The sequence below is a fragment of the Cherax quadricarinatus genome, chromosome 79 (assembly GCF_038502225.1).
Source record: "Cherax quadricarinatus isolate ZL_2023a chromosome 79, ASM3850222v1, whole genome shotgun sequence".
Taxonomy (NCBI): Eukaryota; Metazoa; Arthropoda; class Malacostraca; order Decapoda; family Parastacidae; genus Cherax; species Cherax quadricarinatus.
In genome coordinates, this window is record NC_091370.1 from 1,366,569 (window position 1) to 1,379,401 (window position 12,833).

The following is a 12,833-nucleotide window of genomic DNA, read 5'->3' on the forward strand; positions in this document are numbered from 1 at the left end:
ATCCCAGCCTTGTCAGGTTACATAACACAATTGTGTTGCAGTTGCAACTGTCCTCAAAGATTTGCTAAGCTATACCATGAATTAAGGAAAGATCCTAGAGTTCACCTTGCGAAAACAGACAAAGTAAATGCGATAGTAACTATGGACAAGGTAGATTATAGGGGAAAAATAACATATCAGAAAACGGGGGAACTGACGTGCCCCTTAAATTAGAAGATAGAATACACAGAGAGGCGTCTATTGCCACACTGAGAGAAATATTAGTTCCAGCTGAAAGTTCAATAAAGTGCCCTATTCATAAGAACATAAGAACATAAGAACGAAGGAACACTGCAGAAGGCCCACTGGCCCATGCGAGGCAGGTCCAAGTCCCTACCGGCTTAAGCCAATGCACCCAACCTAGTCAGGTCAGGTCACACTGACTTAAGGGAGGAACACGGCAACCGACCTGTTAGCACAAGCTATCAGGTCTAACTCACACCCACCCACATCTACTCATGTATTTATCCAACCTATTTTTAAAGCTACACAACGTTCTGGCCTCTATAACGGTACTTGGGAGTTTGTTCCACTCATCCACAACTCTATTACCAAACCAGTACTTTCCTATATCCCTCCTGAATCTGAATTTTTCCAACTTAAAACCATTGCTGCGAGTCCTGTCTAGGCTAGATATTTTCAGCACACTATTTACATCCCCTTTATTTATTCCTGTCTTCCACTTATAAACCTCAATCATATCCCCCCTAATTCTACGTCTTTCTAGAGAGTGCAGTTTCAGGGCCCTTAGTCTATCCTCATAGGGAAGGTTTCTGATACATGGGATCATCTTTGTCATCCTCCTTTGTACATTTTCCAGAGAATTTATATCCATTCTGTAATACGGTGACCAAAACTGTGCAGCATAATCTAAATGAGGCCTAACCAAGGATGTATAGAGTTGAAGAACAACCTGAGGACTCCTATTATTTATGCTTCTTGATATGAAGCCAAGGATTCTATTAGCTTTATTGCGAACACTTATGCACTGTTGTCTTGGTTTCAGATTACTGCTAACCAGAACTCCTAAATCTTTTTCGCAATCCGTAATATTAAGATCTACATTATTTAGTTTATATGTGGCATGGTTATTGTCCTGTCCAACATTTAGAACTTTGCATTTGTCTATATTAAACTGCATCTGCCACTTCTCCGACCACTGCATCAGTCTATTCAAATCTTCCTGGAGTGCTCGAATGTCCTCGTCAGAATGAATTCGACGGCCTATTTTGGTGTCATCGGCAAACTTGCCGATGTCGCTCTTTATGCCCTCATCTATGTCGTTTATGTAGATTGTGAACAGCAGGGGGCCCAACACTGACCCCTGTGGAACACCGCTCGTGACGCTTCCCCACTCTGATTTCTCCCCATTTATGCAAACTCTCTGCTGCCTATTTGTCAACCATGCCTCTATCCAGGAAAAAATTTCTCCTCCTATTCCATGTGCTTTAATTTTCCTCAATAGTCTCTGATGTGGGACCCTGTCAAAAGCCTTACTGAAGTCCATATACACAATATCATATTCGTTACCATGATCTACCTCCTCAAATACCTTAGTGAAAAAAGTTAATAAATTCGTAAGGCAGGAACGTCCCTTTGTAAAACCATGCTGAGATTCATTGATTAATTTATGCTTTTCAAGGTGGCTACGAACTGCCTCGGCAATTATTGATTCCATAAATTTTCCCACTATGGAGGTTAGGCTTATTGGTCTATAGTTCGAAGCTAAGGACCTGTCACCTGTTTTGAAAATAGGTATCACATTTCCCATTTTCCACTTATCTGGCACCATGCCAGTTTGTAGTGATATGTTGAAAAGATTAGCCAAAGGTGTGCTAAGCTCCTCTTTACATTCCTTTAGAACCCTTGCATACAGTTCATCAGGGCCTGGGGATTTGTTAGGTTTTAATTTATCTATTTGCCTAAGGACCATGTCACTTGTGACCCTAATAGTGCACAGTTTATTATCGTCCTGTTCTACATAATTTATCATTACTGGAATATCACTGGTATCCTCCTGTGTAAAAACTGAGAGGAAGTATGTGTTAAAAATTCTACACATTTCCTTATCACTGTCCGTGAGCTGACCCGAGGAACTTTTGAGTGGGCCTATCTTGTCCCTGATCTTACTTCTGTATACCTGAAAGAATCCTTTTGGGTTAGTCTTCGATTCTCTTGCAACTTTAACCTCATAATCTCTTTTTGCTTTTCTAATTCCCTTTTTTATTTCTCTCTTTAACTGAATATATCGATTTCTTAATTGCCCCTCTCCTCTTTTGATTTGCCTATATATGCCTCTCTTTTGACCAATCAGATATTTTAATCTATTGTTCATCCATTTAGGATCATTTTTGTTTGATCTGATTTCCCTATTTGGAACATAATTTGACTGAGCAGCTAGAACTATGCCCTGGAAAGCATCATATCGGCAACCATCACCACCTACCTGACCCCTAGTCAGGTCATTCCAGTTCAGCCCACCTAAGTAATTTTTCAGTCCTATGAAATCAGCCAAGCGAAAGTCAGGGACGGAGACTTGATTGCCATTATTAGGGGAATTCCATGATATGTTAAAACTCTCCCCAAGCTCATCATTAACCTCAAGATTATTAATTAGTGTTTCCCTACTGGCAAGAACCAAGTCAAGGAGGTTGTTTCCCCTAGTTGGCTCTGTCACAAACTGTTTTAAAAAACAATCCTGGATCGTATCAAGAAAGTCACCCGACTCTAAATTTCCTGTCAAATTGCTCCAGTCAATCTGTCTATAGTTGAAGTCTCCCATTAGCACAACATTTTCGTATGTAGATGCCTTACGAATTTCGTCCCATAGAAGTTTACTGCACTCACAGGAGAACATATTGGCTTCATTTTCAGTTTTTATTGCAGTCCCTTAATTTGTCATTTTGTCTGTCCTTTACACCTGGAGTCCAAACTTTATTCCAGATTTTCCCTTTGTTACGGAATCTGATTGTTCACTCTTAGCATGTCAGCCATTTTATTTCTAAAGTCAGCAAGCCCTTTACCACTACTTTAATATTATGCAATCCTAACAAACAGATGAGTAAGATAAAGGTACATCATTATGGTACCTTTATTTCCAAAATAAATTGCCAGAAGCAGTAAAAAAGTAATCATCTGTGATGAATTCTGTCTTGAAAGAGTAATTTTGAGGCGGTCAGTCTCTTAGCCTTGAGAAGTGATCAACTTCATGATCTCCATAAAAGACACTGATCTAGACCATGTAGGATATGTTAGGTAAGATTTATCATAAAACAGGACAAGTGTTTCCTGAAGCGGGTCTGTCATATGATGACCCGCTACTGCTGTTTTTGGTAATCTGATCGACGCTTTCCACTGGCTTTCCTGTCCACCCCTTTAAAAATTAAAATTAATTGCTAAAGAAAATGAAGACTATGGATCAGTCTCTCAAGGTTAAGGGACTGATCACTTCTTGTTTCCTTCACTACTTATGTTATCTCTGTATCTGACTAAAGAAGCCTACAGAGCAGGCGAAATTTTTGTATATAAAAATACCCAACTGTCGCACACGTGTCTCGCTAATCAACCTTTTTATCACACGGGTAAAACATCTTGTTTAATATGTTGAGACAGTTGACTAGGCATCTACGACAGAACTGTTGAGACAGTTGACTAGGCATCTACGACAGAACTGTTGAGACAGTTGACTAGGCATCTACGACAGAACTGTTGAGACAGTTGACTAGGCATCTACGACAGAACTGTTGAGACAGTTGACTAGGCATCTACGACAGAACTGTTGAGACAGTTGACTAGGCATCTACGACAGAACTGTTGAGACAGTTGACTAGGCATCTACGACAGAACTGCTCGAGAACTTCTCTCCTAGCAATGTCAACTGTTAAATTTTAAGCACAGTTTGTGTGTCCGATTTTAATTAATAACAGATTGTTTTATGTTTTTTCAAAAGTATTGATCAATGTGAGCCAAAATATTGTGCAAGAAAGGTATACAATACCGACAAGATGAAAGTTAAGATACATGTGCAGCATCTGGTTATCTTTATTGTAGACGTTTCGCCATCCAGTGGCTTTATCAACACAAATTCTTGGACATAATTAGAAAACAGAAGAACTATATACAAAAGATCAGGTAATCAGTCCCTCAGCCTTGGAGTTGGTGTTGTAGAGATTCTACACACAGACACACAAATACACACACACACACACAAACACACACACACACACACAAACACACACACAAACACACACACACACACACAAACACACATATATATATATATATATATATATATATATATATATATATATATATATATATATATATATATATATATATTGTTTGCGCATTTTAAAATTGATAAAATATCATGAGTGATATGTGATACATTAATTTATGTCATGACACTGGAAGGGCAGATGACAAAACCCATGATAAGACAACCCAGTAACGAATGGGAGGTAGCTTACCCGTCTGCCTACTCTGTTGTTGTGATGGTTCATCAGTGTTATGGCCGGGTTTTGCTGACGTTTCTCGTTTTTTCTTCTGCTCTTCTTTCTCGACCTGAGATGTGATACTCTGGCTAGGCTGTTACCACTGCTGCTGCTGTCCTTCCTTCTCTCCCTAGTCCTACCGCTGCTGCTGCTGCTGTCTTTCCTCCTCGTTCTACTGCTGCTGCCGACGTCCTTCCTCCTCGCCCTGCTCTTCGACCTTCTTCCTGCATTGGTGGTTTGCAGGTTGGTAAGATGAGGCACAGTATGTGTATAGGGCAGCACCTCTCTGCTGTGTCGGGTACTGTTGGTCCAGTCTTCCTCAGGTAACTCCTCCCACTGTTGTCTCGGCGCTGCCCTCCCCTGACGACCCTGTAATTAGTACGCAAAATGCTATTAGACAAAAAGAGGCACTTAATTTTCTTTAAGACTGAGATATTTAGTTCTGAAAATCTGATAAATTTTCGGTGCAATGTAATAATAAGGAGACAAAACTTAAGAAAAATAGGAAATCCAATTTTAATACATTTTCTACTGGCCGCTAGAGTATGAAAAATCTTCTTTAATCAAAATAACCTCCTCTTGTAGCTGCTTCCTCAGAACAAAATGTAGCGACCATGTTGAATAAGAAATAGCAATTGGGATTCTACATAGCAAATTAGGTATTTGCCGTCCTAATATCAATAATGATAACTTAAGGTAATGAGCTGACTGTTGATTCCACTGTTGTGGATGGATTCAAGAAACGTTACAGAGGCGTTTAAGAAATACGCAATTGCTCTTGCCGGTGTTCATTAGTTAGAAGGTCGTGAATGAGAGCCATAATCCTTTGTGTTCAGCCTCTACATCCTGACTAACTATGGCCGAGGGTGGAGTCGGGGTTTGAGCTAATACAGGCTAGCATCGTGGCCTGTTCAGTAACTCAAGCTAACCGTCACGCTCCTGTGTTGTGACGCTCGTAAGTCTCCTACTTTCATATGTAAAAACACTGGTTATAATTATGACCATAATTTTTAAAGGGGTGGACCGGTAAGTCAGCTGAAGGCCTCGGTCGGATGACCAAAAGCTCCAACGGCGGGGTCATCATCTGACTGAGACCCGCGTCAGAAAACTTGTCCTGTTTCCTGACGAACCTTATAGTAAGTTTATTCAGGGTAACACAAATACAGTTACATAAATTATCATACATAGCAGCATATGTATCAAGAATCTAGGATAACCCAAAAAAAGCCAGAGTGACTTATTTCCATTGGGGTTTTTACCTAACCTATGTAACATACCATTGGTAGTTGCAGGTCATCATATGACTAAGACCCACGTCAGGAAACACTTGTCCTGTGTCCTGACGAACTTTATCTGACCTAATCATGCCATCAGCGGCACTTGACTCACCTAACTCATAAAATTATTAGCACCTCTGGTGCTAATTTAAGAACCCTCATTCTCAAAGAGAAAAAAGGACCACAGTGGTAAATCTGGAAATTTCTCACAGAGTTGTTTTTCCCCCTCCTATTCCTTTATGTATGCTTGTATGAATATTTTTAAAAGGTCATTACACTAATACACTGGAACATATTTTTGCTTACTGAGGAGTACAATTGTTTAGGAATAGATTGTATGTGCATAGAGAACTGCAAAGAATGGAGAATCTAATATCAAGCTGTGGAGCTCTTCAAGTATCTCTGAAGATAGTCGGGAACCCAAGATGCAGCAGGCATTCCCTCTCTGGATCACTACACTAAGGCGATGGAAGAAAAATGTGGCGGCCCTTGGGACCTTTGTGGTTTTGATGAACCCGGAGCCCAACTCTTTAAGGAAACCCATGACATATTTTATCCCAAGATCTAAGGATCTCCAAATTTACAGGGATGAAGTGAGACTGTTGGGCCAAGTTTCTGTACTTACTGAGCTTGTGATCTTCCCTGTTAATAGCAGCACCGCCCTGTTGACCGGCCCTAAATGGAATATAGGTGTCAGTCAGGGTATAAGCACAAATATAGTTCTATACCATCAGATTACAATTCGTCCAAAGATATAATGTGATCCCCTCAGGCAATAGGTGGGCGTCTCAGGGGCGCTAGGTAGTGACGATGAAGGCTCTCGTTTGGGGACAGGGCTAAAGACAGACTTTTCCTGATGATCTTATTGACTTCATTGTATCTAACATGCCAACGTTTGGAACTAGAACAAGTCAGACTCTGTAGACCATGTTGGTTGGGTATCACTTTGCCACATACTCAGTGTGAATTGGACCAACAAGGCGGAGAGCGACTGCATTACAAAAGGCATGTATGCCTAAATGTGTGCCAGTCACAGAGATGGGAACTGTTAGGGAGGCCTCCCCTGTGATGTATACTCATTGCCAAGCTCTGGTTATGGTGGGTAATTCTTTCTGTTGAGCATGTACCTGCAGTGGGGTAAGTAGGGTTGGAATTGGTGTATGCAACAGTACAGGGAAATGAGTCAAAAAGATTTGCAGCCTTTGGACTCCTAGTATGTACTCAGTCTACGTTCTTCTTTGCCCTTCCCTAATCTTGATGACTTTGCACTTGGTGGTGTTGAACTCAAGGAGTCATTTGTTGGACCAGGCTTGCAGCCTGTCCAGATCCCTTTGTAGCCCTACTTGATTATTGTCCGCTTGAGTTCTCCACATTAGCTTCACACCGTCTGGATTCAGGGACACCTTTGAATCTATCCCTTCCGTCATGTCATTCACATATACCAGAAACAGGGCTGACCCTTGTGGAACCCCGCTCGTCACATGCACACACTCTGACACCTCGTCATGTACCATCACTCGTTTCCTTCCTGTCAGGTATTCACTGATCCACTTCAGTGCCTTTCCTATTATTCTTGCCTACCTCTCTTGCTTTTGCACTAATCTCTTGTGCGGAACTGTATCGATAGCCTTCGTACATGCCACAAAAATCCAGTCTTATTCATCCTCCACTGAGTCCCTGCTCGTTATTGTGCATAAACTCATTCCTTTCTAGGTGCTCCTACATCTTTTTTCCTGATAATCTTCTCCACGATTTTGCATACTATACATGTCAATGTCCCTGGTCTGTAGTTTAATAATGCCAGTCTGTCTCTTTTCTTAAAAACTGGGACTACATATGCTGTTTTCTATACCTCGTGTAGTTGCCCCGTTGTGAAAGATGTGTTGAAGATTGCCTTTAGTGGCATATACAGTGCCTCTGCTCCCTTTCTTAGGACCCACTGAGAGATGTTGTCCAGTTCCATCTACTTTGAAGTATCTAGCTCACTTGGCAGCCCTTCACCTCCTCGTCGGTTGTGTGTATTGTGTCCAGCACTTGTTAGTGTATCTTGTTGTCCCGGTTTGCTGGAGTTCTTTCTGTCTCAACTGAAAATACCTCCCTAAATCTCTTGGTGAGTTCCTCATATACTTCTTGATAGTTTCTTGTGATCTCCCCTCCTTCCTTCCTCAGGCTAATTACCTGGTTATTGACTGTTTTTTCCTCCTGATGTGCTATACAACAGCTTTAGCTCTGATTTGCCTTTTGATGCTATGCCATTCTCGTGTTGCCGCTGGGCCGGTGTGTGTGTGTGTTTGTGTGTGTGTGTGTGTGTGTGTGTGTGTGTGTATCCACCTATTTGTGGTTGCAGGGGTCGAGTAACAGCTTCTGGCTCCGCCTCTTTACTGACCGCTACTAGGTCCTCTCTCACTGCTCCATGAGCTTTATCAAACCTCGCCTTAAAGCTATGTATGGTTCCTGCCTCCACTACGTCACTTTCCAGACTATTCCAGTTCCTAACATCTCTATGGCTGAAGAAATACTTCCTAACATCCGATTGACTCATTTGAGTCTCAACTTCTAATTGTGACCCCTTGTTTCTCTGTGCCATTTGTGTAACTGAGTGTACACTCACCTAGTTGTACTCACCTAATTGAGGTTGCAGGGGTCGAGTCCAAGCTCCTGGCCCCGCCTCTTCACTGGTCGCTACTAGGTCACTCTCCCTAAACCATGAGCTTTATCGTACCTCTGCTTAAAGCTATGTATGGATCCTGCCTCCACTACATCGCTTCCCTAACTATTCCACTTCCTGACTACTCTATGGCTGAAGAAATACTTCCTAACATCCCTGTGATTCATCTGTGTCTTCAGCTTCCAACTGTGTCCCCTTGTTGCTGTGTCCAATCTCTGGAACATCCTGTCTTTGTCCACCTTGTCAATTCCTCTCAGTATTTTGTAAGTCGTTATCATGTGCCCCCTATCTCTCCTGTCCTGTGTGTGTGTGTGTGTGTGTGTGTGTGTGTGTGTGTGTGTGTGTGTGTGTGTGTGTGTGTGTGTGTGTCTTTAATAAAATATCTTATTCATATGAAAATACGGAAGGAAAATAAAATATTCAAACAGCTCTGGCGAGAAAACTTTACGTTTTCCTGACGTACATTCAATCTCTTCTCCGAGGGTGTGGGGTCCTGGTTCGCACTAGAGATGTACAGTACTGTGCTTGTGTCTCTGTGAGCGTGATTGGTAGGTGTGGCTGGAGGGAAGAAGAGCTAATCACAACTGAGGTGAACCACGGCTCAAATTATCATAAGTCTTGCAGTAGATTGTAACTGCATTGAGAACTGAGAGTTCACAGCAAGGAAAAAAAAAACACATTAAGATAGATCACGTTGGAGCGTGTGGTTAGTGGCTAATAGATTATGTAGCAGCTTTCTGTTTTTATTTCCCGATTACAAGGTGGCCCCATAATTAAAACAAGTTGTATGAGGTGAGGGACAGCCTAGGGGATCCCACACACACACTGGCTGATGTAGTAATACTAGGTTAATATATTACAGTGGCCACAGCTGCCACATTCACCACAACTGCAACAGCCATTGTAGTTATAGAAATTATCGCAACGGTCACACTTTAAACAGCCTCTACAACTTGAGCAGCAGCCGCTACAACTACTACAAGAACCGATGTTATTACAGCTGCTGCAACCAGCACAGGCACTGCAGGAGTTCCTGCCACCACAGCCACTACAGCAGTTCTTGCCGCTACAGCCACTACAGCAGTTCTTGCCACTACAGTAGTTCCTGCCACCACAGCCACTACAGCAGTTCTTGCCACTACAGCCACTACAGTACTTCAAGCCACCACAGCCACTACAGTAGTTCCTGCGACCACAGTAGTTTCTGCCACTACAACCACTAGAGCAGTTCCTCCTACTACAGTAGTTCCTGCCACCCCAGGTGCTAATGTAGTTCCTGCCACCACAGCCACTACAGTAGTTCCTGCCACCACAGGTACTACAATAGTTCCTGCCACAACAGCCACTACAGTAGTTCCTGCCACCACAGGTACTACAGTAGTTCCTGCCACCACAGGTACTACAGTAGTTCCTGCCACCACAGCCACTACAGTAGTTCCTGCCACCACAGCCACTACAGTAGTTCCTGCCACCACAGGTACTACAGTAGTTCCTGCCACCACAGCCACTACAGTAGTTCCTGCCACCAAAGGTACTACAGTAGTTCCTGCCACCACAGGTACTACAATAGTTCCTGTCACCACAGCCACTACAGTAGTTCCTGCCACCACAGGTACTACAGTAGTTCCTGCCACCAAAGGTACTACAGTAGTTCCTGCCACCACAGGTACTACAGTAGTTCCCGCCACAACAGCCACTACAGTAGTTCCTGCCACCACAGGTACTACAGTAGTTCCTGCCACCACAGGTACTACAGTAGTTCCCGCCACAACAGCCACTACAGTAGTTCCTGCCACCATAGGTACTACAGTAGATCCTGCCAACAAAGGTACTACAGCAGTTCCTGCCACCACAGCCACTACTGTAGTTCCTGCCACCACAGGTACTACAGTAGTTCCTGCCACCACAGGTACTACAGTAGTTCCTGCCACCAAAGGTACTACAGTAGTTCCTGCCACCAAAGGTACTACAGTAGTTCCTGCCACCACAGGTACTACAGTAGTTCCCGCCACAACAGCCACTACAGTAGTTCCTGCCACCACAGCCACTACAGTAGTTCCTGCCACCACAGGTACTACAATAGTTCCTACCACCACAGCCACTACTGTAGTTCCTGCCACCACAGGTACTACAGTAGTTCCTGCCACCACAGGTACTACAATAGTTCCTGCCACCACAGGTACTACCGTAATTCCTGCCACCACAGACACTACAGTAGTTCCTGCCACCACAGCCACTACAGTAGTTCCTGCCACCACAGGTACTACAGTAGTTCCTGCCACCACAGGTACTACAATAGTTCCTGCCACCACAGGTACTACCGTAATTCCTGCCACCACAGACACTACAGTAGTTCCTGCCACCACAGCCACTACAGTAGTTCCTGCCACCACAGGTACTACAGTAGTTCCTGCCACCACAGCCACTACAGTAGTTCCTGCCACCACAGGTACTACAGTAGTTCCTGCCACCACAGGTACAATAGTTCCGGCCACCACAGGTACTACAATAGTTCCTGCCACCACAGGTACTACAGTAGTTCCTGCCACCACAGGTACTACAATAGTTCCTGCCACCACAGGTACTACAGTAGTTCCTGCCACCACAGGCACTACAGTAGTTCCTGCCACCACAGCCACTACAGTAGTTCCTGCCACCACAGGTACTACAGTAGTTCCTGCCACCACAGGTACTACAATAGTTCCTGCCACCACAGGTACTACAATAGTTCCTGCCACCACAGGTACTACAATAGTTCCTGCCACCACAGGTACTACAGTAGTTCCTGCCACCACAGGCACTACAGTAGTTCCTGCCACCACAGCCACTACAGTAGTTCCTGCCACCACAGGTACCTCAATAGTTCCTGCCACCACAGATACTACAATAGTTCCTACCACCACAGGTACTACAATAGTTCCTGCCACCACAGGTACTACAATAGTTCCTACCACCACAGGTACTACAATAGTTCCTGCCACCACAGGTACTACAATAGTTCCTGCCACTACAGCCACTACAGTAGTTCCTGCCACCACAGGTACAATAATTCCTGCCGCAACAGGAACTACAGTAGTTCCTGCCACCACAGCCACTACAATAGTTCCTGCCACCACAGGTACTACAATAGTTCCTGCCACCACAGGTACTACAATAGTTCCTGCCACTACAGTAGTTCCTGTCACCACAGGTACTACAGTAGTTCCTGCCGCCACAGGTACTACAGTAGTTCCTGCCACCACAGCCACTACAGGAGTTCCTGTCACCACAGGTACTACAGTAGTTCCTGCCAACACAGGTACTACAGTAGTTCCTGCCACCACAGCCACTACAATAGTTCCTGCCACAACAGGTACTACAATAGTTCCTGCCACCACAGGTACTACAAAAGTTCCTGCCACCACAGCCACTACAGTAGTTCCTGCCACCACAGGTGCTACAGTAGTTCCTGCCACCACAGCCGCAACAGTAGTTCCTGCCACCACAGGTACTACAGTAGTTCCTGCCACCACAGCCACTACAGTAGTTCCTGCCACCACAGCCACTACAGTAGTTCCTGCCACCACAGGTACTACAGTAGTTCCTGCCAACACAGGTACTACAATAGTTCCTGCCACCACAGGTACTACAATAGTTCCTGCCACCACAGGTACTACAGTAGTTCCTGCCACCACAGGTACTGCAGTAGTTCCTGCCACCAAAGGTACTACAATAGTACCTGCCACCACAGGTACTACAATAGTTCCTGCCACCACAGGTACTACAATAGTTCTTGCCACCACAGGAACTGCAATAGTTCCTGCCACCACAGGTACTACAATAGTTCCTGCCACCACAGGTACTACAATAGTTCCAACCACTACAGGTACTACAATAGTTCCTGCCACCACAGGTACTACAATAGTTCCTGCCACCACAGGCACTACAGTAGTTCCCGCCACCACAGCCACTACAGTAGTTCCTGCCACCACATGTACTACAGAAGTTCCTGCCACCACAGGTACTACAATAGTTCCTGCCACCACAGGTACTACAGTAGTTCCCGCCACCACAGCCACTACAGTAGTTCCTGCCACCACAGGTACAATAATTCCTGCTGCAACAGGAACTACAGTAGTTCCTGCCACCACAGCCACTACAATAGTTCCTGCCACCACAGGTACTACAATAGTTCCTGCCACCACAGGTACTACAATAGTTCCTGCCACTACAGCCACTACAGTAGTTCCTGTCACCACAGGTACTACAGTAGTTCCTGCCACCACAGGTACTACAGTAGTTCCTGCCACTACAGCCACTACAGTAGTTCCTGCCACCACAGGTACTACAATAGTTCCTGCCACCACAGGTACTACA

The 12,833-nt window shown here is 44.2% G+C and overlaps 1 protein-coding gene across 2 annotated transcripts in view; it reads right to left on the reverse strand.

Annotated features, from left to right (window-relative positions):
* LOC128702726 (protein Wnt-11b-2-like) overlaps window positions 1-12,833 on the reverse strand; it is a 229,835-nt gene that overhangs the window by 102,405 nt on the left and 114,597 nt on the right. For both annotated transcript variants that reach the window (XM_070101829.1, XM_070101830.1), the window contains one exon: window positions 4,509-4,901. In XM_070101829.1, coding sequence (XP_069957930.1) covers window positions 4,509-4,901 — 393 coding nt within the window. The remainder of the gene's footprint in view (window positions 1-4,508; window positions 4,902-12,833) is intronic.